Source organism: Gigantopelta aegis, chromosome 10 (genome assembly GCF_016097555.1).
Source record: "Gigantopelta aegis isolate Gae_Host chromosome 10, Gae_host_genome, whole genome shotgun sequence".
Taxonomy (NCBI): Eukaryota; Metazoa; Mollusca; class Gastropoda; order Neomphalida; family Peltospiridae; genus Gigantopelta; species Gigantopelta aegis.
Window position 1 is genome coordinate 71,389,273 of NC_054708.1, and position 27,009 is coordinate 71,416,281.

Sequence of the window (27,009 nt, forward strand, 5' to 3'; positions counted from 1 at the left end):
AGGCCGTATCGTCGGCAAAGAGCCCGATACTCAGATCAGATTTAGAATTTTTAGTACCCTCAAATAGCACCCTGGCCAAATCATTAATAAAGATGGAAAAAAGTGTGGGTGCTATTACAGATCCCTGTGGGATACCATTCTCAAGGATAAAAATAGGGGATAGGTTACCATTAAGGTTTACCGCAAATGTTCTATTGTCCAAAAATTGATTAATAAATTCAAACATTGCTCCTCTAATCCCCATTTGAAAAACTTTAATTAATAATCCGCGTCTCCAGACCATGTCATACACCTTTTCAATATCCACAAACACACCAGCCACCGTGCGTCCATTTTTAAAGGCGCCCTTAATTTCTGACTGGAGGCGAACAAGGTGGTCGGTGGTTGAATGGTGTTTTCTAAAACCACTCTTTAGCTCCAGAAAGTGGATACGGCGATGGTTTACCATGTATTCCATGGTCTTACAGATGCTGGATGTGAGAGATATCGGGTCTATAATTAGTAGGGTCCGAGGGGTCCTTACCCGCCTTATGGAGAGCAAACACTTCCGCATGCTTCCAACTGGGTGGGGGGTGGGGGGGGGGGGGGAGATTCCCTCAGACCATATCAAATTAAAGAGTTCCAGGAATAACTCAAGTGTCCCGGTAGGCATATTTATAAAAAATATATAGCTAAAATTATCAGGGCCAGGAGCTGAGCCTTTTCTTTTACCAAAAGCATTGAGGAATTTCTGGAGTTTAAAGGGTGCATTATATAGCAAGTCATCTCTCTGGGCTTTTGGTACTTGCGGAATAGGGCTATTTTTTTCAATTTGGATTTTTCTAATTTTAAACTTTAACGAATAATTAGTAGTGGCCGAATTATTTTTAAAGGTAGCTCCAAGGACATTAACTTTATCAATATCAGTTTTATATATCTTACTATTTTTAAGAATAGTTTTAGTAGTAACTGCTTTACCTTGTACCCTTTTGATCCTCGACCAGACCACCTTTGCTTTAGAATTCTTGTTTAGGGAGCTACAGAACTGAAACCATGAGGCAGACTTGGCTTTATTAATACTTATTTTAAGTTTATATCGACTGTCTTTAAAATTATCAATGTTAACTTTAGATTTATCTTTTTGCAAAAGTTTTCTACACTTGTTCCTATTTCTCTTAAGCCTGGTGTGTTCATCCGTCCACCAAGGGACAGAATTCCTAACACCAAGGCCCGAAGATCTAGGAACAGTGTTATTATCTATATCGATAATGGCACCTACTAAGTTATCATTAAACCGGCCGGGTCACTATCACGAATTAACTCATGATCCAATCCGCCACACAGTCGTCTAAACTTAGGCCAGTTTGCTCGTTCAAAATTCCATTTATTTTTATATTTAATATTATTAATTATAATACCAGAAGTGTTATATGATGTTTTGACGGGGAGGTGGTCGCTTCCCAGGTCATCAAGGACCCCCCACTCGCATTTGGCAGCCAACTCACTAGAGACAAGGGTGACATCAAGACATGACCAGGTATTGTGGGTGTCCGGGAGAAATGTATAAGAACCATCATTTAGACAGGCTAAATACGGCCCGTCATATTGGTAACCTGTGAACCCCAAATAATATTTTTACTGTTTAAATCACCTACTATAAATAAATTTTTATAATGGTTACCAATAATAGTTAAAAAAATCATTTAAACAAATATCCTTACCAGAAATAGTTTTACCATCCGCATGTGGGTGAATATAAAAATTAAAAATATTTATATCATTATCTTTAGTATGTAGGGACACCCCCAATGACTCGATACACCGATGCCTACCCACAGCTGGAATCTGTGAGTGGGCGATACCATTTCTAACAAAGGTAGCTAGGCCTCCTTTACAGTTATCGCTGTCCGTTTGAAAGAGTCCAGTATATCCTGGGATTTTAAATTCTGTAAATAAATTACGTTGTTTTTTTACTATATCTGATATTTTTGGAAGCATGGACTCCTGGATAGCGATAACATCAATATCTGTATTTAAATCCAATTTTTTTTTTGAGCTCTGAGCCATTAGCCCTAAGTCCTCTGGCGTTCCACTGAAGGATAACAAGTCCCTTATTCTTATGAATAGTAGCATTATTGGTTTTAATATTGTTATTATCAGCGCTATTTATCTGTACTACCATGATGGGGGGGGGGGGGGGGGGGGGGAGCAGTTCTAGTTACGAAAATAACTATACAAGTTAATCCACACTATCACCGCTCCTGCTCTCCACCACGATAAGGTCTTTGTCCCTATACCAAAAGACACTACGCTTCTCTATGGTATTTGGGTCAATCTTGAGAGCTAGATGTTGGTTAACCACATCACAGGCAACCCCTGGAAGCCCTAATGACGTCATTTAAGTAAAATTTTGAAAGCGGGACCTTTTCGATCTCTCGAGTCAAAAAAAGGCCTGAAATCACCCTAACCAAATCGAGAGCAGTGATATTCTGATCTAAACTAGTTAACTTGGTCCCTATGCATATGCTTTGGACTGGTTTAATACATTAGCGGTAATAATGACTGAAGACTCAGTCTTTATAGTTGCCGAAGCGGTGAGGCGGGGGACTGTTGGCGGAGTCCCCTGAGGTCGCCTTTTTTGGGGGGGGGGGGGGGAGCCCGGTCCGACATGTAGCGGACCGCCCTTGGATAATCAGGGCAATCCCTTGAATGGGTACAGTGAGACCCCCTACAGTTGGCGCACGAGACAGGTCTCGTGCATGGGTTGTCTGGGGATCTCCTGGGATGTGCGGTACCGCACCTGAAACAGACCGGGTACTCCCTAGTCGATCTGCACTTTCTAACTGTGTGGCCCCACCTCTGGCACCTGGCGCATTTGACGGGTTTGGGTATGTAGGTGTGCAAATCATGTTTCACCCCTCTTACTCTGATGGATTGGACCCCGGGGGGGGGGGGGGGGGGGGCGGGAAAGCAAGACATCAGAAAATGGGCAGAATTTTGAAAATAGCAATTAGTAAAAACGTTAATAGATTAAATAAAAAAAAAGAAAACGGTTACAAGCCAAAAATGAAAAAGAATTGACTGCTCGGCCGAATATTTATATAATTTGGAGCATTTTAGGACAGTCCAAAATTAAATAAGAGAAAGAACAGAGGATCGGACTATTTAATAATATTAAAAAAAAGAAAGAAGTAATTTCGACATAAAATTTGAGTCCGATCGATATGTCCACGCGAGTGGCCTCGTTAAGGCCGTTTGGGTGCACAGCTTAAAGGGACGAGATGGGTTGCATCCCGTCAAGAAAACCCCTAGATTGACAGTCGATAGACGTTGAAGGTGTAGTGCTGTGCTGAAATACAGATCTTGAGAAGCCAGATCCGTCTGAACGAGAGAGAGAGTATCAGACTAGGGTATAGTCCAGTCGTCATGGGTTGGTATAGTGGTGCGGACGGGCCCGACTCCGAGGATACGAGATGGTATCACTATAAAGCAAGGTAAAGTCTAGAAAAAGAGTAGTAGGGTCCGACCCCGCTTCCTATTTCTTCTTAGAGTGGGGCGGTCAATCTTCCAGTGCTGCTAGGACAGGCTCGGACATGTAGAGACTAAACGCGAACAACCGTGGCGTTCTGCAGAATGGCCGTCATACGAGTCACGAAAAAACCCAAGTCGACAGTCAGACGGAGAAATGACGTGGAGGCAAAGAATCTCGCTAAAAAAGAATCCAACCTGGTGGTGCAGGCTGTCGAAACGAGAAGCGTTCCAGCGTTCAATCAGTTCCAATGGCCGCATACATCCCAGTAGAAAACTTCATTTCGCTGACAAAAACAACGAAATGAAGGACCCACAAGTCGAGCACACGAAAGCACGTGCAGTGTGCACAAGCGAAACACGTCTTACCGCGTGGAGCTCCAGACTGGGAATGTTCCTGAGAGGAATGGAAATCAGCCTTTTGGCTGATAGCGCGGACGCAGTCGTGCGCAATACCGCTCGGTGTAACTAAACTTCCGGCTGTTTCAACTCCTGACTCAACTCCTGTTTCAATGCTTTTTACAACATTGGCCTTGAGCCGGGGGCTGATTGATTGATTGAAGATTTTAACATGCTCCCATACCACTAAGGTTTCGAGCATGAGCCCCCCCCCCCCCCCCCCCCCGGGCTAGATCTCTGGATCGGGGGCTGATCACCTTGTTTATTTCAACATGAATTTGGTCGGCCAAAGCCAAGTCCTGGCTAGGGCCGGGTCCAAATGTGTCAATATAACTGTCAGACGACAGGGCACAACAAATGTCGGTGTTGTCGCCTTCAGTTGGTTCGCTCCTACATCTTTTAAAAACAACAGCAACCTCATCCGGGCTCCCGGGGAAGGGTCTAATCTGAAGGACTGACCCCAGGGAAGAGAAAGCAGCGTGAATTTTTAAAAGTAGTAAATTTAGATGAATTTTGGTTTTCCTGGCTACTAATTTGGAATGGCTTGGACACGGAGAAACAGGGGTCCCACTGAGAGCCGAGAATCGGTTGCTGGTTGCAACGGCTTGGATAGGGAGAAACAGGGGTCCCACTGAGAGCAGAGAATCGGTTGCTGGTTGCAACGGCTTGGATAGGGAGAAACAGGGGTCAAACTGAGAGCAGAGAATCGGTTGCTGGTTGGAACGGCATGGACACGGAGAAACGGGTCCCACTGAGAGCCGAGAATCAGTTGCTGGTTGGAACGGCTTGGACACGGAGAAACAGGGGTCCTACTGAGAGCCGAGAATCGGTTGCTGGTTGGAACGCAACAACTATCATTAGAGCTAATAATATTGTCACTGACTGTATTACTACTCTTACTTCTATGTGTCCTGGCTCTCATACACACACACACACGCACATGCATATGTATACACATATTGTTTAATAAGTGCTTTATATACGAGTGTATAGCTGTATAGGGGATAGAGTTGAAAATGGGCAGAATTTTTAAAATAGCAATTATGGAAAAAGTTAATAGAATTAAAAAAAATAATTAAATAAAAAGTTACAAGCCAAAAATAAAAAGAATTGACTGCTCGGCCGAATATTTATATGATTTGGAGCATTTTAGAAGGACAGTCCAAAAATAAATAAGAGAAAGAAGAGGGGATCAAACTACTTAATAATATTTTGAACGAAGGTCTAAAGGTTTAAAGTCCGATCTATATGGTCCGGGCCGGGGGGGGGGGGGGGGGGGGGGGGGGGGGGGGGGAGGTTAAGGTGGGCGGAATTTGGAATACGAATTTAGTAGTTAGGTCAAGGGACCTAAAGCTAAAAGGAGCTGCTACATTCGACTCATGTCTGGATAAAATTTTAAATCCAAAAAGTTGTTTGGCTGATTTGAGCAATTTAGACAGGCTGCCAAAGTAAAGTGCGTCGGACCTTTTTCCAAAAAAATAAACATAACATTTTGAACCACACCCAAAAGATTTAAAGTCCAACTAAGCCCCAAAAAGGAGGTTCCTGTTCTAGGAGAGGTTTGACGGAACTCATGGCGAGATGTTGGGGTGATCGTCCCGGGAAGAAGCGAGGCAGGTCAATGTAGCACTCTCCCCGAAGTAAGGCTGGGTAATCTTCCGGAAGTATCAGCCTGATAATCCGATGGACGATTGGATTATCCATGTTTGATTTCAGCAGCCCTTGCCGATACACCCCGTTCCGCTCAGACGTCAAGTAGAAGGTGCGAGTCTTCTCGACGTACTGGATCTGGTACCGCCCCTAACCAGGTGGTGTTGGTCTCCAATTCTTGGGGATGAAGGGGCCTGGCAGGAAGCTTGTCGCAAGCGATCTACCAAGTAGTGGGTTGGGTGTCAAGACGGCTCCTGAACCGACACTTTCCTCTTCTTGGCGTCCCGCTCTGCACCAGCTGTCACAACAACTCGTGGAGACGCCGGTGGGCTGGCTGGAGCTGACGACACTTTGGCATATCCTGTCTCCATCGGCGCTGGTGCTGCAGGGGCAGTGCCCCCCCCCCCCCCCCCCCCCCGTTTGCCGCTCCTGGCGTCTGCTGCTTCCGAGTAGTTTGGTTTGGTCCTTAACCATATGTCCGACGCCATATTACCGTAAATACTGTGTTGAGTGCGTCTTTGCGTATTTTAAATATTTATATACGTCGTTCATAGAATGGAAAAGGATGAAATGTGTTTATTTTGTATGTGTCTGACAAAATGATATTTTTGTGTACACAACCCATATTTACCCTTTACATGAGTTGTTTATTATACATACATACATACATACATAGTAGTAGTAGTAGTAGTAGTAGTAGTAGTAGTAGTAGTAGTAGTAGTAGTAGTAATAATAATATCTATTTTTATATTATTTAAATAAAATGTTTCTTTTGGCGATGCCTTTGTCCCGATGATAACAATTTTGATTTTATCGATTTTAACTGTTAATTTCCAATTATCACTCTATTCTGAGAAAACATTTCAAGATTTCTGAAGATCATCGGGAGAGTCTGCTATAACAACAGTGTCGTCAGCATAAAGTAACAAAGTAATTATTAAAAATAGATCAGAGCTGCTTTCATGTTTCAGTTTTAGACCGTTACATTGTTTCTCGATTGATAGATCTTGTATGCCATTCAGATATATAGAAACAGAAACGGAGAACGGTTCTCACCATGGCACACACTGTTTTGACACACCGACCACCAGAATCCCTTTTGTCAAAACTCTTGATAATATACAAGTTCCAATATGCACTTAAGCCCAGGTGGGCACTTTGTTGCGTAATACCTCTGCGCGACGGTCGTCGAGCTCTTTCTAATACACACCCAGAACAGGTGTGGAGGCCATGTGGCCAGTAGTTACGTAATACCTTCGCTAGTTCGGTACGTTCGGGGTATTGCTGGCGAACTAGGCGACGACCAGTCTAGGCTTGTAAGAACAAAATACCGCTTGGTCGCTGTGGAAATATACACATCATAAGATTCGGTTCCGCGTACTGTCTCCGGACCAGTCTGGGATTTTATAATAAATAGCTAGGGTTTTAGAGATATCGGGGAGAAACAAAAGGAAGGCTCCAGGGGATCGTTGTCCGTCCAGACTGGTAAATATTTTATTTCTGCTCTGTGTATAACCTTGATGTGATTGATGTGACTTTAAATATTTTAATACTGTATTATACCAATATTAGTTAGACAGTGCTGCCGGTAATCTGACGCAGTAAACTGTAGGCTCACTGTTCTAATATATATAAGGCTTATCCAGTCATCCTAAGGTAAACTGTAGGTTATTGTCTTTATTGTGATAGGTACCAGTATTAATTCTGTATTACAAGGTTACTGAATGAGTAGTTAAGGGTTAATTAAAAATTAACCAGTTAGGAATAGAGTTGTAATTCCTTTATTAATTAAGTTCCCCTGGAAGCGTTTCTCAATTATCATACGTGTGGGTGTTGTGTCACGGTGGAGTGATTAGCATATTGTGTAAACTAGACACCTAGAGATTAACTAATTAAGTGATCAGTTCTGGGTTGTTATTATTTGTTGTTGTTAATTAACTACTGCGGCAGTACATTTGTCAGCGTAGGTTAATACAGATTCCAAAGTGTTTTGTGTTTTTGTTGTGTTTTCTAGTGAACTAAACGTGCTATAATAATATATACCTTATATAAGTTCTTATCTCTGATCATACCTAGACGAGCCACGCGGGTTGAACTGCCCGTTACAGAGAGATCTAATAGATATACAGTTAGGAGAGATATTTGGATAATCGTGTTTCATTCAGTTACGGGTATTATAGGATCCCCGTGACACAGGTCTACATAATGTTTTCTCCGGGTGGCACTTAGCTCATTCTATACGACTATATGTCAAGACTAACACATGTTTGACATCCAATAGCCAATGATTAATCAATCAATGTGATATAGTGGTGTCGTTAAACAAAACAAACTTTTTGTATATGTTGGTGGTCTAACAAATAAGGCTCATATATGACATGTAACGGGATATTCTGTCGTCCATGACGTCCACTTTGTTACATGACATTAACATAACATGAAGAATGTTTTATGTTGTGTACACAGATCTATGCAGTTGTGTTTGCTAATTTATTTATTGTTACCGAAAGAAAGAAAGAAAAAAAGAAAGAAAGAAAGAAAGAAAAAACACAGTGTATTTTAGACGACATGATTTCACTAAATTTAAAGACAGATCAATTTTCTTACAGGTACACCTTTCAAGAAAGAAAGAAAGAAATGTTTTATTTAACGACGCACTCAACACATTTTATTTACGGTTATATGGCGTCAGACATATGGTTAAGGACCACACAGATTTTGAGAGGAAACCCGCTGTCGCCACTACATGGGCTACTCTTCCGATTAGCAGCAAGGGATCTTTTATTTGCGCTTCCCACAGGCAGGATAGCACAAACCATGGCCTTTGTTGAACCAGTTATGGATCACTGGTCGGTGCAAGTGGTTTACACCTACCCATTGAGCCTTGCGGAGCACTCACTCAGGGTTTGGAGTCGGTATCTGGATTAAAAATCCCATGCCTCGACTGGGACCCGAACCCAGTACCTACCAGCCTGTAGACCGATGACCTACCACGAAGCCACCGAGGCCGGTAGAACACCTTTCAAAGAACAGCAACCAGTGAAACGACAAGATGGTTGGGTTAGCAGGACAGATGGGTTTGGAAACAGTATGAGTGGGTTCGGAAGCTGGCAGGACGGGTTTGGAAGCTGACAGGGTGGGTATGGTCGTTCTAGTAGGGGCAGTTACCACCGCAGCGGCAGCAGCAGCAGCAGCTCCAACTACGGTAGATTAGGCGGAAGGTGGCGGCGAGCAGTGCCCAGTCTTGGTAAATTTGACCTTTGACCTTGGTTTGTCTATTGATACAAAATAATAATGAACAAATAAACCCCCCCCCCCTCCCCCCCAAACAAACAAGAAAAATGTAATAAAAAGCAAACAAGACAAAAGAATAAGAACAAAACTATGTTTAGCAAAAGACATCTCCGTTTATAAAATAAATTTAATTACAAAGCAAATGAAGTTAGTTTGTTTTGTTTAACGACACCACTAGAAGACATTGATTTATTAATCATTGGCTATTGGATGTAAAATACAAAGTAAATAAGACAAAATAATATAACTAAAATTATGTTTAGTAAAATACATCTATATTTATAAAATTAAATTAAATGAAAAAGGAAACAAAAATAGAAGGAAGCTGTTTAGTAAAATGCACCTACGTTTTGACTGAAAACCTACATAACTAATTGTAAAAGTAAAAGAACACTTTTCATTTACTACGTTGGACTTTTCAACAGTTGTTTTTGATGGATTTAGTAATGCAATTAGTAAATGTCTAACTGTAGGTATTATTGATGTTTTTATAATTGTAACTCTTCCTAAGACAGTCAACTTCCTTGGTGACCAAAGTTTCATCAAGTTTTGGATTTGTTTTATCTTAGAATCAAAATCACATGTTACTATTTCTTCAAAATATATTGTAAAATTAATACCATGATTAAAGTGGCTTGTATATAATTATATTAACAAACTTCTAAACATTAATATATACATGTATACATATTTCACAGTATCTGTCCCTCTTTTTTACTATGCTTCTAAATGTAGCGGGTTTCCTCTCTAAAACTGTATATGTCAGAATTATTAAATGTTTTGACATCCAACAGCCAATAGTTAATACATCAGTGAGCTCTAGAGGTGTCGTTATACAAAACAAATTAAAAAACAAACTATGTGTTATATTCAATCCTATAAAATAGTTCCTATGAATAATAATTTAATTAAAGTATATATTGGGCCGAATTTACAAAGCCTTTTTTTCTTAAACGCAGGTGTTTAAGCATTGTAAATGTATGTACTTACATGCGTGTAAGACATAAACAGGTGTTTAAGCATTGTACATGTATGTAGTTACATGCGTGTAATACATAAACAGGTGTTTAAGTATTGTAAATGTATGTAGTTACACGCGTGTAAGACATAAACAGGTGTTTAAGTATTGTAAATGTATGTAGTTACACGCGTGTAAGACATAAACAGGTGTTTAAGCATTGTAAATGTATGTAGTTACACGCGTGTAAGACATAAACAGGTGTGTAAGCATTGTAAATGTATGTAGTTACACGCGTGTAAGACATAAACAGGTGTTCAAGTATTGTAAATGTATGTAGTTACACGCGTGTAAGACTTAAACAGGTGTTCAAGCATTGTTAATGTATGTAGTTACACGCGTGTAAGACAAACAGGTGTTTAAGCATTGTAAATGTATGTAGTTACACGCGTGTAAGACATAAACAGGTGTGTAAGCATTGTAAATGTATGTAGTTACACGCGTGTAAGACATAAACAGGTGTTCAAGTATTGTAAATGTATGTAGTTACACGCGTGTAAGACTTAAACAGGTGTTCAAGCATTGTTAATGTATGTAGTTACACGCGTGTAAGACAAACAGGTGTTTAAGCATTGTTAATGTATGTAGTTACACGCGTGTAAGACTTAAACAGGTGTTTAAGCATTGTAAATGTATGTAGTTACACGCGTGTAAGACTTAAACAGCTGTTTAAGCATTGTAAATGTATGTAGTTACACGCGTGTAAGACATAAACAGGTGTTTAAGCATTGTAAATGTATGTAGTTACACGCGTGTAAGACATAAACAGGTGTTCAAGTATTGTAAATGTATGTAGTTACACGCGTGTAAGACATAAACAGGTGTGTAAGCATTGTAAATGTATGTAGTTACACGCGTGTAAGACATAAACAGGTGTTTAAGCATTGTAAATGTATGTAGTTACACGTGTGTAAGACTTAAACAGGTAACAGGTGTGTAAGCATTGTAAATGTATGTAGTTACACGCGTGTAAGACTTAAGCAGGTGTTTAAGCATTGTTAATGTATGTAGTTACACGCGTGTAAGACAAACAGGTGTTTAAGCATTGTTAATGTATGTAGTTGCACGCGTGTAAGACTTAAACAGGAGTGTAAGCATTGTAAATGTATGTAGTTACACGCGTGTAAGACATAAACAGGTGTGTAAGCATTGTAAATGTATGTAGTTACACGCGTGTAAGACAAACATGTATCTAGTTACACGCGTGTAAGACAAACAGGTGTTTAAGCATTGCAAATGTATGTAGTTACACGCGTGTAAGACATAAACAGGTGTTTAAGCATTGTAACTGTATGTAGTTACACGCGTGTAAGACATAAACAGGTGTTTAAGCATTGTAACTGTATGTAGTTACACGCGTGTAAGACATAAACGGGTATGTTTACACGCGTGTAAGACATTGTTCAAGCATGTAAATGTATGTAGTTACACGCGTGTAAGACATAAACGGGTGTTCAAGCATTGTAAATGTATGTAGTTACACGCGTGTAAGACATAAACGGGTGTGTAAGCATTGTAAATGTATGTAGTTACACGCGTGTAAGACATAAACGGGTGTTTAAGCATTGTAAATGTATGTAGTTACACGCGTGTAAGTGATAAACGGATGTTTAAGCATTGTTAATGTATGTAGTTACACGCACGTATAAGACATAAACAGGTGTTTAAGCGTTGTAAATGTATGCAGTTACACGCGTATAAGACATAAACAGGTGTTCAAGCGTTGTAAATGTATGCAGTTACACGCGTACAAGACATAAACAGGTGTTTAAGCGTTGTAAATGTATGTAGTTACACGCGTACAAGACATAAACAGGTGTTCAAGCATTGTAAATGTATGTAGTTACACGCGTATAAGACATAAACAGACTTTGTAAATTCTCGTTTACCAGTTACAACTCTTTGAAACTGGGTTCACATATTTTATCTTCATGACCATCACAAATCATACGTCAGCGAAATAAAGGAAACTAGCAACTAATACATATTTGTTTAAAATATGCCATATCTGTGGGTCCTTAAAAACAGCTATTCATTGATAAATATTGAACTTCACAGGTAAACTGACACATACAACTTGATAACGTCCATTGTACTTCAGCACAGGTAAACTGACACATACAACTTGATGACGTCCACTTTACTTCACCACAGATAAACTGACATACAACTTGATAACATCCACTTTACTCCACCACAGGTAAACTGACACATACAACTTGATAACATCCACTTTACTCCACCACAGGTAAACTGACACATACAACTTGATAACGTCCACTGTACTTCATCACAGGTAAACTGACACATACAACTTGATAACGTCCGTTGTACTTCAGCACAGGTAAACTGGCACATACAACTTGATAACGTCCGTTTTACTTCAGCACAGGTAAACTGACACATACAACTTGATAACGTCCGTTGTACTTCAGCACAGGTAAACTGACACATACAACTTGATAACGTCCGTTGTACTTCAGCACAGGTAAACTGACACATACAACTTGATAACGTCCGTTGTACTTTAGCACAGGTAAACTGACACATACAACTTGATAATGTCCGTTGTACTTCACCACGGGTAAACGGACACATACAACTTGATAACGTCTGGTGGTGTGTGTGTGGGGTGAGGGTGTGCACGAGGGCATGCCCCCTAATCAAACCTCTTTTTACTGTATTAAATTTTATCAAATAATACATACTTCACCACAGGTAAACTGACACATACCACTTGATATCACTATGTTGTATATGTTAGGCCAGAGGCAGGGTTTATCAGGAAATTATAAAGTTTGTGGAATCCCACGAATAATGAAGATGGATGTATGTTAACACTTCTAGTAGTAGTAGTAGTAGTAGTAGTAGTAGTAGTACTAGTTGTATTAGTAGTAGTAGTAGTAGTAGTAGTAGTAGTAGTAGTAGTAGTAGTCGAAGCAGTAGTAGTTGTTGTTGTAGCAATAATAGTACTACTAGTTGTAATATTATAGTAGTAGTAGTAGTAGTAGTAGTAGTAGTAGTAGTAGTAGTAGTAGTAACAGCAGTACTAGTTGTAGTAGTAGAAATACTAGCTGTTGTAATAGTAGCAGCAGCAGTACTAGTTGTAGTAGTAGTAGCAGCAGCAGTATTAATAGTAGTAGTAGTAGTAGCAGTAGGAGTAGTAATAGTAGTAGCAGCAGCAGTAGTAGTAGTAGCAGTAGTAGTAGCAGCAGCAGTAGCAGCAGCAGCAGTAGTAGTAGCAGCAGCAGCAGCAGTAGTAATAGCAGTATTATTATTAGTAGTAGTAGCAGCAGCAGCAACAGCATCAGTAGTAGTAGTAGTAGCAGTAGCAGCAGCAGTAGTAGTAGTAGCAGTAGTAGTAGTAGTAGCAGCAGTAGCAGTAGTAGTAGTAGTAGCAGCAGTAGTAGTAGTAGTAGTAGTAGCAGCAGCAGTAGTAGTAGTAGCAGTAGTAGTAGCAGCAGCATCAGTAGTAGTAGTAGTAGCAGCAGTAGCAGTAGTAGTAGTAGTAGCAACAGCATCAGTAGTAGTAGTAGTAGCAGCAGCAGCAGTAGTAGTAGCAGCAGCAGCAGCAGTAATAATAGCAGTATTATTATTATTAGTAGTAGCAGCAGCAGCAACAGCATCAGTAGTAGTAGTAGAAGCAGCAGCAGCAGCAGTAGTAGTAGCAGCAGCAGCAGTAGTAGTAGTAGTAGTAGCAGCATCAGCAGTAGTAGTAGTAGTAGCAGCAGCAGCAGCAGCAGCAGCAGCAGTAGCAGTAGTAGTAGTAGTAGTAGTAGTAGTAGTAGTAGTAGTAGTAGTGGTAGTAGCAGTAGCGGTAATAGTAGTGGTGGCGGCGCCAGTGGTGGTAGTAGTAGCAGTGGTAGTAGTAGTTGTAGTAGCAGCAGCAGCAGTAGTAGTAGTAGTGGCGGTGGTGTCAGTAATAGTGGTGGTGGTGGTGGTAGTAGTAGTAGTAGTAGTAGTAGTAGTAGTAAATGGTATTTTAATAGCGTTAATAACATTTCTGACAGTACCGTATTTAAGGCAAAACGAGAACCATAATAACCACTGGGCTCCGTTTTACTTAAGGCGCCATGTTTTTAGCGGCGCCATGTTTTTATGGGCACCATGTTCGAAATATTTGTATTATGTGTTGTGACGGAATTCATTTGCATTCGACAGTACTAGAAACGTGTATGTGCAGGTAAGTGACATTAGTTTTGTATTGTTGTCAGTTTGGATATTTGGTCCCTTTAAAATGGAGGCTGGGATGGGGTATAGCCATTTCTATAGGTTTACCTTATGTATTCAACTAAACTGGTGTCACTAAAACTGTTTAAAATGTAAATGTGAAGTCGATCTCTTCTCTATACTGGTGTAGCTAAACCACTTTAGTAGTCCATTGTTATTTTGACGTCTTGCGCAGATGCGAATAACCACACTTCCAACTTATACCGGAATAGCTATTGCATGTGATGAACACTCATCATTTCCAACCAAAAGTGTTTTTGCTAAACCAGTATAGTTAAACCAGTTTAAGTTATGTAAACGTGAACACAGCTACATGTATTGCGCAAATCACTGCATGTTTAAAAGAGGTTATTAATTTATTTCAGATATTGTTAACAAATGGCCTCAACGCAGATAGACTATATATCAAAGAAATGCAGCGAAATGCATAAATAAATACAACACAACAGTTAGCGTATATGTGGGGTTTTTTAATTTAAATACTGCATATACATAATAATGTGGTTTTGCAGATAATTAAACTGGTTACAAGCTTATTAATAATATATCGGCTTTATCCTGCTCAGGTCGAATGGCGAAAGGCGCTTGACAGAGCCTTTCAACATTCTAACCTTCGCAGGATAAAGCCGATATCTTAAGACAGTTCTCAGTTATTCTCTATGTATATTCAAGTCAGCAAAGTACATTTCTCACGGCCAAATATAATCAGAACTTAACTCGTCACGCACCTACGCCATCGTCAGTTATATACAGGTATACGTAATTGAACGTTTTTTGTTTGTTTTTTGTTTTTTTGTGCGTGTAGCTTTTAGTTCTCCCAGTTTCTAGAAAAAGGTCACGGAGAATAAGACTAGATACCATTTATGATACAACACTTTTAAACGACTTTTAAAGATATATGACATCTAACGGATGCGCATGTAGTATTCTCTTTCTTACATATCTATATAAAAAAAATCACGTTTAAGATAAATTTAAACGTCTTTTCCAGCTAAAACGTATTTGCTGCCCTTGCGCTTGCAATTAACTTATGCATCACAGAGCAATTAGGTTCAGGTTAACTTATTAGTCACAAAGAAGTCAATTTCGATTGCGCTTTTTCATTGGATGATACGGCTGTGGCATCCGGGTCACCAACCAGAAGCAGCGAATATCACAGCTGTGTGTTACTAGTGTTTGTTGTCATATATTAACGAAGGAAGGAAATGTTTTAGCTAACGACGCACTCAACACATTTTATTTACGGTTATATGACGTCAGACATATGGTTAAGGACCACACAGATATTGAGAGAGTAAACCCGCCACGATTAGCAGCAAGGGATCTTTTATATGCACTATCCCACAGACAGGATAGTACATACCACGGCCTTTATTACACCAGTCGTGGAGCACTGGCTGGAACGAGAAATAGTCCAATGGGTCCACCGACGGGGATCGATCCTAGACTGACCGCGCATCAAGCGAACGCTTTACCACTGGGATACGTCCCGCCCCTCATACATAATAATTATGTTCGTTCTCACCACAGGGGATGTAAGAAAACTTGCATGTTTACAATGTGCATGTTCATAAACAAGGGGTGGGGATGGGTGGGCGTGATGTAACCCAGTGGTAAAGCGCTCGCTTGATACATGGTCAGTTTAGGATCGATCCTCATCGGTGGGTCGATTGGGCTATTTCTCGTTCCAGCTAGTGCACCACGACTGGTATATCAAAAGCTGTGGTATGTGCTATTCTGCCATATAAAAGATCCCTTGCTACTAATGGAAAAATGTAGCGGGTTTCCTCTCTAAGACTATATCATTATGACCAAATAATTACCAAATGTTTGACATCCAATAGTCGATGATTAATAAATCAATGTGCTCTAGTGGTGTCGTTAAACGAAACTAACAAACAAAAGTTCACAAACAGCTATGTGTTCATTGCTATTCTTGAAATTGCATATCACACATATTAATTGAAAAGTCTGTTTTTACTACACTGTCTCACTTGTATTGTCAGGTTCGTCTTTTGAAAAATACGTATATACCACGACAGCGCCTGAAGCACAGAAAGCCACCACCACAGTAAACCACTCAACGATGAGCACCGCCAATGACATGTTGAGCACGTCTTGAGGACATTTCGAGCACGACTTGCTGGGCGAGTCACAACTCTGCAGGGTTGATTTCAGGTCGATAAACCACACTGTTCCTGTAAAATAGACACGTCATAAACCACACTGTTCCTGTAAAATAGACACATCATAAATCACACTGTTCCTGTAAAACATACAAGAGATAAACCACACTGTTCCTGTAAAATAGACACACAATAAACCACACTGTTCCTTTAATATAGACACGTCATAAACCACACTGTTCCTGTAAAATAGACACGCCATAAGCCACACTGTTCCTGTAAAATAGATACGTTATAAACCACACTGTTCCTGTAAAAGAGACACATCATAAACCACACTGTTCCTGTAAAATATACACATGATAAACCACAGTGTTCCTGTGAAATATTCAAGATATAAACAACAGTGTTCCTGTAAAATAGGCACATGATAAACCAGTGTTCCTGTACAATATACACGTGATAAAAAACACTGTTGCTGTAAAATAGATACATGATATACTACACTGTTCCTGTAAAATAGACAGGTCATAAACCACACTGTTCCTGAAAATATACATGCTATATAAACCACTGTTTCTGTAAAAAAAATACACGTGATAAACCACTGTTCCTGTAAAATAGAAACGTGATAAACCACACTGTTCCTGTACACAACTATTGCTATAAAATAGATGATTATCAACCACACTGTTCCTGTAAAAGAGACATTTCATAAACCACACTGTTCCTGTAAACTATACATGTTATATAAACCACTGTTCCTGTACAATAAACACATAATAAACCACACTGTTTCGGTAAAAGTGACACGTGATAAACCACTATTCCTGTAAATTAGACACATGATAAAGTACCTGTAAAATATACACGATTATAAACCACTATTCCTGTAGAATAGACACGATAAACTGCACTGTTCCTGTAAAATAGACATGCGATAAACCACACTGTTCCTATAAATATAAAACAGAATGTTACTGTAATACATACATATGATAAACCATACTATTCCTGTAAAATATACAAAAGATACACCAGTTTTCCTGTAAAATATACACATGATAAACCTCACTGTTCCTGAAAAATATGCAAGAGATAAATCACACTATTCCTGTAAAATATACAAGAGATACACCACACTGTTCCTGTAAATTATACACGTAATAAACCACAATGTTCCTGTAAAACACAAAAAGGACGATAGACACGCAATAAACCTGCAGAAGCGGATCTAGGCCCGGCCCCCCTAAATTTTGCGACAGTTATAATTTTATTATATATTAATTTTCATTTTTTTACGATCCCCTCAAATTTCCATTGGCATTCCGCCTCATGTCATTGCCCCCTACCCCAAATGGATTTTCTGGATCCGCCACTGATCTGTAAAATAAACACGTGCTAAACTGTAATCTAGACATGTGATAAATAACATTTTTATATATATATACTACTCAAAAGAATTTAAGGGTCAAAAATTTATAACCAAATAAGTTTCAGAGTGTATTAGATTGATGATGTAAACTACACCAAAAATTTAATTTATTGTTCCATATTTACAAAAAACCACAAATAAACGTCACTGTATACAAGAAAGTCACATGACATGCTGTCAAAGTTGAAGGTTGTCAAACATGGATTTTACACATTAGAACATTCGTTTAATAGTGTGTGAATCCACCTCTGGCGCGAATACACTCGGCACATCGTTGCCTCATGCTGTTGATCAGACGTCTGAAGAACTCTTGGGGAATGGCCTGCCACTCTGCCATAAGAAGTTGACCCAGATCATGAAGGTTGGCCAGAGGGGCATGGTTATCCCGAACTCTCCTGCCTAATTCGTCCCAGGCGTGCTCTATTGGGGCCAAGTCAGGCGAATATACTGACCAATCCATCCTGGCGATACCTTGTTGTCTGAGAAAGTCCGTTACCACCCTGGCGCGGTGGGGTCTGGCATTGTCATCCTGCAGAACTGCCCCGCCGCCAATCTGCTGAAGGCCTGGGAGAACCAACGGCCGAATAATCTCATTCAGATAGCGGATTCCATTCAGATTGCCATCCACTACATAGAAGGGGGTCCTGTGGTGGATAGAGATGCCGCCCCACACCATGACGCTGCCACCACCGAACCGGTGACGTTGTCTAACGTTAACGTCAGCGAAGCGCTCCCCAGGACGTCTGTAGACACGAACCCGACCGTCGTTGAACTGGAGACAAAACCTGGACTCATCAGTGAACATCACTCGACCCCACTCAACACGTTGCCACCGCAGATGAAGTGTGCACCAGTGACGTCTGGCCGTCCTGTGACGTGGTAGGAGTGGTGGTCGAACGACCTGGCGACGGCAGCGTAGATTATTGGCTCTCAGACGATTGCGTATGGTTTGATCAGACACTCGAGTTCCAGTCGCAGTCCGCAGATTGTCACGTAATCGGCGTGCAGTGGTTGTGCGTTGATGTAGAGCCATATTGGTGATGTAGCGGTCCTCTCTATTTGTAGTGCTTCGGGGTCTTCCCGAACGTGGACGATTTCGAACAGAATTCGTTGCTTGGTACCGTTGCCACAGTCGGCCAACGACACTCTGACTGACACCAAGTCTCAGAGCAACATTTCTTTGCGTATTGCCATCCTGAAGCCATGGAATAGCCCTTCCTCGATCTTCGATAGTCATGTGATGTCGTACTATTGTCGAATTTGGAGTGTGCACCGTACACGAACGCAAGCTCCAATTATACGGAAATTCAGCATTGGGAACATGGAATACACATGCAAAGCGTGCAAATGAAGCGCTTTGTGAAAAAGCAAGTTATGGGCACTTAGCAGACCTTTCGCTTTCGCCCTAATTTACGTGCAAATATAAGCATGTTTTCGCCATTAGAAAACTAGTCGACAGTGTCAATGACAGTGGATTTTAATTCATTTATGGGTTGCTTAGACCCACTTTCGTCAAAATGGAACAATACCATGCGTGACATTATGGTCTAGCTAATATAATTGACATTCAGAAAATAATGTCGAAAATATCGTCTGACCCTTAAATTCTTTTGAGTAGTATATATATACTCTTCAAAAGAAGAAACGCAAAACCACATTGTCGTAACATTTGGAGAATTGATTTAATTATTGAATGGTGAGTCCGATAATTACCAAATGTTGCAGGATTGTTCACAATTCACTCTAGTCCATTGTGAGTAAGTGATAGGACACACCACCAAGGTCAAGGTCATCTGGAGTCAATACCGGGTGTGGCCTCCGCGTGTGTTGACAACTGCCTGGCACCGCCTGCCCATTGAAGCAACCAGAGTACGGATGACGTCCCGGGGGATGGTGGCCCACTCGGCCTGCAAGGCTGCTGCCAGCTCGGGCAGGGTCTGGGGCTGTGGTTATCGCTGTCGGAGGCGTCGGTCCAACTCGTCCCATAGATCCTCAATTGGGTTCAAATCCGGTGATGTCGATGGCCAAGGAAGGACATTAATGTTGTTGTTCTGTAGGAAAGCCGTTGTGAGACGTGCTGTGTGAGGCCTGGCGTTGTCATGTTGGTACACTGCGTTGGCGTTGGCCATAACTGGAACGATGTGTGGCCGGAGGATCTGGTCAATGTAGCCCTGTGCATTCAGGTTGCCCTGCACGTGGACCAGGTCAGTTCTGCCAGTGTGTGAGATGGCTGCCCACACCATGACACTACCCCCGCCGAATCTGTCCACTTCCTGCACGCAGTTTGCCGCATAACGTTCACCACGACGCCTATACACGCGACATCTTCCATCATGACGTCGGAGCAGAAATCGGGACTCGTCACTGAACCACACCTGTCTCCATCGCAGTTGAGGCCATTGTCGATGAATCTGGCACCACTGCAGTCGGAGTCGACGGTGTTGTGGTGTTAAGATGACACCTCGAACTGGACGTCTGGCACGAATTCCTACCTCACGTAGGCGGTTCCGTACGGTCTGGTCGGATATCCTGCGCAAACCTGGTATTGCTGCGGCTGTGGAGGTGGCAGTAGTCAATCGTTCCCGAAGGTGGCGTACCCGGATGTAGCGGTCCTGCCTGGGGGTAGTGACCCGTGGTCGACCGGATCTAGGGAGGTCACGTGTTGATCCATGTTGCTGGTAACGGTCCCACAGTCTGGAGATGGTGCTTGGGGACACTTGGAATGCCCTGGCAACGGCCGTTCTGGATTCGCCTGCGTCTAGTCGGCCGATGGCATTGTTTCTCTGCGGTTCACTGAGACGTGGCATGTCCTGGATTGTCAACTGTCGGCCAGATACAGAGGCCAGACAAGCGAACACCCTGCACTTTTATACTGTCGGTGTTCATGTTGCACGTGCAGACAACGCACGTGCCGTGGTGACATGGTTTGCACGTGGCTGCATTATTGCGAATATTCACATTTTGGAACTTTATTGTACAGTAGCTGCGTTTTATCGAATGTAACCGTGGGAATGTGTTTGGGACATGCAATGACCTTATATTCACAAAGCATGAACCGGTAGGAAACATAAAATCGGAGTTATAACCCATTTGTACCCTTTTGCGTTTCTTTTTTTGAAGAGTATATATATTTAACTTCAGTTTTTGAATAGACGTGCATGGGTACGGTCGCATTTGCGCCCATGAGAAACACAAATCGGCATTATTGAGTGATCTTAGGGGGCTGGACGTAGGCCAGTCGTAAAGTGCTCGCTTGATGCACGGTCGGTTTGGGATCGATCCCTGTCAGCAGTGGCGTAGGCAGGATTTTGTATTGGAGGGCGAGGGGGGGGGGGGCACCTGGCATCCAAACAAACAATGATATCGAGTAGTGGGATATGGCATGGGAACCTTGTTAATGTTATTAATAAGTGGAAAGGTAAAAATGTCCCAGGATTGGGCATGGCCCCCTCCCCCTGGCTACGCCACTGCCTGTCAGTAGGCCCATTAGGCTGTTACTCGCACCAGCCAGTGTACCACGACTGGTATATCAAAGGCCATGGTATGTTCTATCCTGTCTATGGGATGGTGCATATAAAATATCGCTTGCTGATAATCGAAAAAAGTAACCAATGAAGTGGCGACAGCAGGTTTCCTCCTTCAATATTTGTGTGGTCCTTAACCATATGTCCGACGCCATATAACCGTAAATAAAATGTGTTAAGTGCGTCGTTAAATTGAGTGATATTTAGCCTGAATGACGTTTTTGTCCTTTTTTTCTCCTTTCTTTTTACAGAAACAGTATGCAATAAAATATGTTTTCTATCAAATAAAAGCCAAACCAAACACCAGGGTCTGTCGCTTTAAGACAGCCTGAACGTACCTACGATGAGCCAGCTGAACATGAAGAGTACGATAATTGATACGTATATTATCCGCGTCCACCTGTGACACGTGTCATTCGTGTCCCTGCAGGTCAACCCACCAAGCATCGATATTGGCACTGAGCCAGTGACGATCAGCCAGATAGGTATGCGGAAGTCAGCGTCGCAGTCCCTACGATTAATGCCACCTGTGAGAACAAAACAGTTTTATTATACTCAAACAATTCTTTCCAATTTCACCTGACAGCTGACTAATATATATATATATATATATATATATATATATATATATATATATATATATATATATATATATATATTATTATATTCAATCTGTCGATTTTCAAACCACAAAGTAGTTCACTGTTGAAATCGTCAAAGTAGTAGTCGGGGAAAGACTTTGATGCAGGTGGGCTGGGGTAACTTCCTTTCTGACCGACGGTCAGTGTGGTACATGTATAAACTTCATCGAGGCCCATGGACAGTCTAAAAAGTCCATTGGTCACCTGTAGAGAGAAGAAAACCATACATCTAAATCACACATGCACACATATAACAAACGTTAAAGTTTTTTTTTTTTAATGACACCACTAGAGCACATTGATTTATTAATCATCTGCTATTGGACGTCAAACATTTGGTAAGCCCATGAAGTAGCGACAGCGGGTTTCCTCTCTCAATATCTGTGTGGTCCTTAACCATATGTCTGACGCCATATAACCGTAAATAAAATGTGTTGAGTGCGTCATTAAATAAAACAGTTCTTTCCTTCCTTCAAACATTTGGTAATTTGACGTATAAAATTCGTTTTGTTTAACGACACCATTAGAGCACATTGATTTATTAATCATCGGCTATTGGATGTCAAACATTTGGTAATCTGAACATATAGTCTTAGGGTGGAAACACGTTACATTTTTTTCATTAGTGACAAGGGATTTTTTTATGTGGACCACCCCACAGACAGGATAGCACATACCAAGGCCTTTGATATACCAGTAGTAGTGCACTTGATGGAGCAAGAAATAGCCCAATGGGCCCCATGGACGGGGATCAATCTCAGATCGATCGCGCATCAAGCGAACGCTTTACCACTGGGCTATGTCCCGCCCCATTGTGGTACAAGGCTTGTGTTTGTATATTCATTACACCGTACCTATTACACCTTCCTTTGTCTCCGATGTTTCTTTACCAGCGCCTTACCACTGTAGTACAAGGCTCGTGTTTGTATATTCATTACACCGTACCTATTACACGTTCCTTTGTCTCCGATGTTTCTTTACCAGCGCCTTACCACTGTAGTACAAGACTCGTGTTTGTATATTCATTACACCGTACCTATTACACCTTCCTTTGTCTCCGATGTTTCTTTACCAGCGCCTTACCACTGTAGTACAAGGCTTGTGTTTGTGTATTCATTACATCGTACCTATTACACCTTCCTTTGTCTCCGATGTTTCTTCACCAGTGCCTTACCACTGTGGTACAAGGCTCGTGTTTGTGTATTCATTACACCTACCTATTACACCTTCCTTTGTCTCCGATGTTTCTTCACCAGCGCCTTACCACTGTAGTACAAGGCTCGTGTTTGTGTATTCATTACACCGTACCTATTACACCTTCCTTTGTCTCCGATGTTTCTTCACCAGCGCCTTACCACTGTAGTACAAGGCTCGTGTTTGTGTATTCACTACACCGTACCTATTACACCTTCCTTTGTCTCCGATGTTTCTTCACCAGCGCCTTACCACTGTAGTACAAGGCTCGTGTTTGTGTATTCATTACACCGTACCTATTACACCTTCCTTTGTCTCCGATGTTTCTTCACCAGCGCCTTACCACTGTGGTACAAGGCTCGTGTTTGTATATTCATTACACCGTACCTATTACACCTTCCTTTGTCTCCGATGTTTCTTCACCAGCGCCTTACCACTGTGGTACAAGGCTCGTGTTTGTATATTCATTACACCGTACCTATTACACCTTCCTTTGTCTCCGATGTTTCTTCACCAGCGCCTTACCACTGTGGTACAAGGCTCGTGTTTGTATATTCATTACACCGTACCTATTACACCTTCCTTTGTCTCCGATGTTTCTTCACCAGCGCCTTACCACTGTGGTACAAGGCTCGTGTTTGTATATTCATTACACCGTACCTATTACACCTTCCTTTGTCTCCGATGTTTCTTCACCAGCGCCTTACCACTGTGGTACAAGGCTCGTGTTTGTATATTCATTACACCGTACCTATTACACCTTCCTTTGTCTCCGATGTTTCTTCACCAGTGTCTTACCACTGTGGTACAAGGCTCGTGTTTGTATATTCATTACACCGTACCTATTACACCTTCCTTTGTCTCCGATGTTTCTTCACCAGTGTCTTACCACTGTGGTACAAGGCTCGTGTTTGTATATTCATTACACCGTACCTATTACACCTTCCTTTGTCTCCGATGTTTCTTCACCAGCGCCTTACCACTGTGGTACAAGGCTCGTGTTTGTATATTCATTACACCGTACCTATTACACCTTCCTTTGTCTCCGATGTTTCTTCACCAGCGCCTTACCACTGTGGTACAAGGCTTGTGTTTGTATATTCATTACACCGTACCTATTACACCTTCCTTTGTCTCCGATGTTTCTTCACCAGCACCTTACCACTGTAGTACAAGGCTCGTGTTTGTATATTCATTACACCGTACCTATTACACCTTCCTTTGTCTCCGATGTTTCTTTACCAGCGCCTTACCACTGTAGTACAAGGCTTGTGTTTGTATATTCATTACACCGTACCTATTACACCTTCCTTTGTCTCCGATGTTTCTTTACCAGCGCCTTACCACTGTAGTACAAGGCTCGTGTTTGTATATTCATTACACCGTACCTATTACACCTTTCTTTGTCTCTGTGTTTCTTCACCAGCGCCTTACCACTGTGGTACAAGGCTCGTGTTTGTATATTCATTACACCGTACCTATTACACCTTCCTTTGTCTCCGATGTTTCTTTACCAGCACCTTACCACTGTGGTACAAGGCTTGTGTTTGTATATTCATTACACCGTACCTATTACACCTTCCTTTGTCTCCGATGTTTCTTCACCAGTACCTTACCACTGTGGTACAAGGCTCGTGTTTGTATATTCATTACACCGTACCTATTACACCTTCCTTTGTCTCCGATGTTTCTTTACCAGCGCCTTACCACTGTAGTACAAGGCTTGTGTTTGTATATTCATTACACCATACCTATTACACCTTCCTTTGTCTCCGATGTTTCTTTACCAGCGCCTTACCACGTTAGTACAAGGCTCGTGTTTGTATATTCATTACACCGTACCTATTACACCTTCCTTTGTCTCCGATGTTTCTTTACCAGCGCCTTACCACTGGGCTACATCTCTCCCTATTATAGCAATATACATCTGGGACCCGATTCACTAAACACTCGCAACTTTGCGATCTCGAGATCCACGAAGCGATCTTAGCGCTACGATAACCTTAAGTGCATAACTACATTATACACTTGCAACTTTGCGATCTCGAGTTGCAGTGGAAAAAGACTTGTAAGGCTGATGCCATGTTGGTTAACAGAGCTTTAGCAAGCTTTGTTAAGTAGACCCTTGGGCCCGCCCCTTCCACGAAGCGATCGTAGTACTGCGATTACCATAAGTGCATATCTACATTATACACTTAAGGTGATCGTTGGGCTCAGATCGCTTCGTGGAAAGAGGCCCTGGAAATGTATTAAGCACCACTTAGTACTGATCATATATGATTCGTATGACTTGTTCTTCGCAAGTAATTGTGACCATGACATGGATGACAAACACTGAAATTAATGTTCTATGTGTACTGAGGATATTGAAAAAGAAAAGACTGACAGGAAGTACGATTGTCATTATATCAATATTTAATATAGTATTCTAGGGAAAGAGACAGAAACTGTAAATATGCATGAAAATGTTTGGTTATTAACTCTGGAGCTGAAATCACACTGAAGTGCTTCTCAAAAGTAAGTTATTCATGTGAACACGGTAAATACCCAGGAGACATGATACAGAATATGTAAAAGCTCTCAATATCACGTTTAAACCTCGTCTGTACGGACAACTACTTCTTGGCCCCTCTTTGGCTGCAATGCATTTCAGGTGATGCTTAATTAATTCACAGGTGTATAGTTTATTCTTATCCTTTTCAATTATTTAGACCCAAATTTTTTTGCAAATGTTACGTTTATTTCCTATTCGATATTTGTTTTCGTTGCATTTACATGAAAACAAACCCAAACCCCGACAGGTTTTATATACAAATCATCATATAAAATGCACGAAGTTGACTTAATTCCACTTTTTAAAAATCTCTGTGTCGTTTGAATGCACGTTATTTCGCCTATAAATAACTAAGGTCATTTGCATATCAAAACATTGGGATCTGAGGCTACATGAAGGCCATTATAGCTTGTTTCACTAAATCAAGGTTATTATTGTTTTGCAGTGTGTAACAGCATTGTCTAATCTTTCCGTTAAACATAGATGTAAACAAACAGAACATGTAACCCTTTCTTGTATAAATTTAGCTAATGTATTATGTATTTTTATTTTATTATATCAATTATATATTAGCATACCATACCTAACCTAACACAACTGAGGTGTAGCACAGTAATAAACACAAATCACCTCACACACCGCAGGAATGTGCTTTCCAAATTTATAAATAAATTTAATGCAGGGCCGGACCCAGAAGACCGGGGGGGGGGGGGGGGGGGAATAAAATGTCAAAGGTCACCAACATCAAATAATAATAAAAATGTTATTTAATTTGGCTCTAAATTGGGAACTCATACGTATATATATATATATATATATATATATATATATATATAGTATTTAGGGTGGTGCTAGGGGCTGGGGTTAGGGGGTGGGGTGTTACATTTGTAATGCGAAAAACCAAAGGGCTATTGTTCGGACTCGTATGGGTTCAACCACTTTTTCATCCCGCAGACACAGCCCTGAATGTTCAAAATACGATAGCATTGCTTGGTCAATAACATCATTATTTCGATCTATGACTGCACGTGCTATTGTAGCAATGTGTAAACCACGTAAAATACAAGTTAGGTAGGGTATATAAATTCATTGAAAATGTATTAGTCGACATTCTTATTATTTTTATTTGAGGAAAAATATGGGTAAATCGAAAAACACTTCAGTTGATGTAAAATCGTGTATTAAGAACGTTTTCGAATAGTTTTCGTTTTCGTTTTTGAAGATGAATATCAGCGCGGTAGACCTAGGTATGCTTCTTATCGAATTGTCGATCGAGTTTCCGCTGCACTTAAAGTTTCGGTTTCAACAGTAAAAAGAACTGTGAAAAATCTAATCTCTACGAATCCAAGCACAGAAATCACTGTTAAAAAACGCGACCGAAAACTCATCGATTTATTTGATAAAGATGTTATTAGACGACGAGTATACAGATTTTAT

General features: G+C 41.0%; 1 protein-coding gene across 1 annotated transcript in view; it reads right to left on the reverse strand.

Moving 5' to 3' along the window:
- Positions 1 to 15,882: 15,882 nt before the first annotated feature.
- LOC121384675 overlaps positions 15,883 to 27,009 on the reverse strand; it is a 44,188-nt gene continuing 33,061 nt past the window's right edge. Inside the window, exons 4-5 of the mRNA XM_041515160.1 lie at positions 21,522 to 21,710; positions 15,883 to 16,296 (exon numbers count right to left, since the gene is read on the reverse strand). Of these exons, the coding sequence (XP_041371094.1) occupies positions 16,079 to 16,296; positions 21,522 to 21,710 (407 nt within the window). The 3' untranslated portion in view covers positions 15,883 to 16,078. The remainder of the gene's footprint in view (positions 16,297 to 21,521; positions 21,711 to 27,009) is intronic.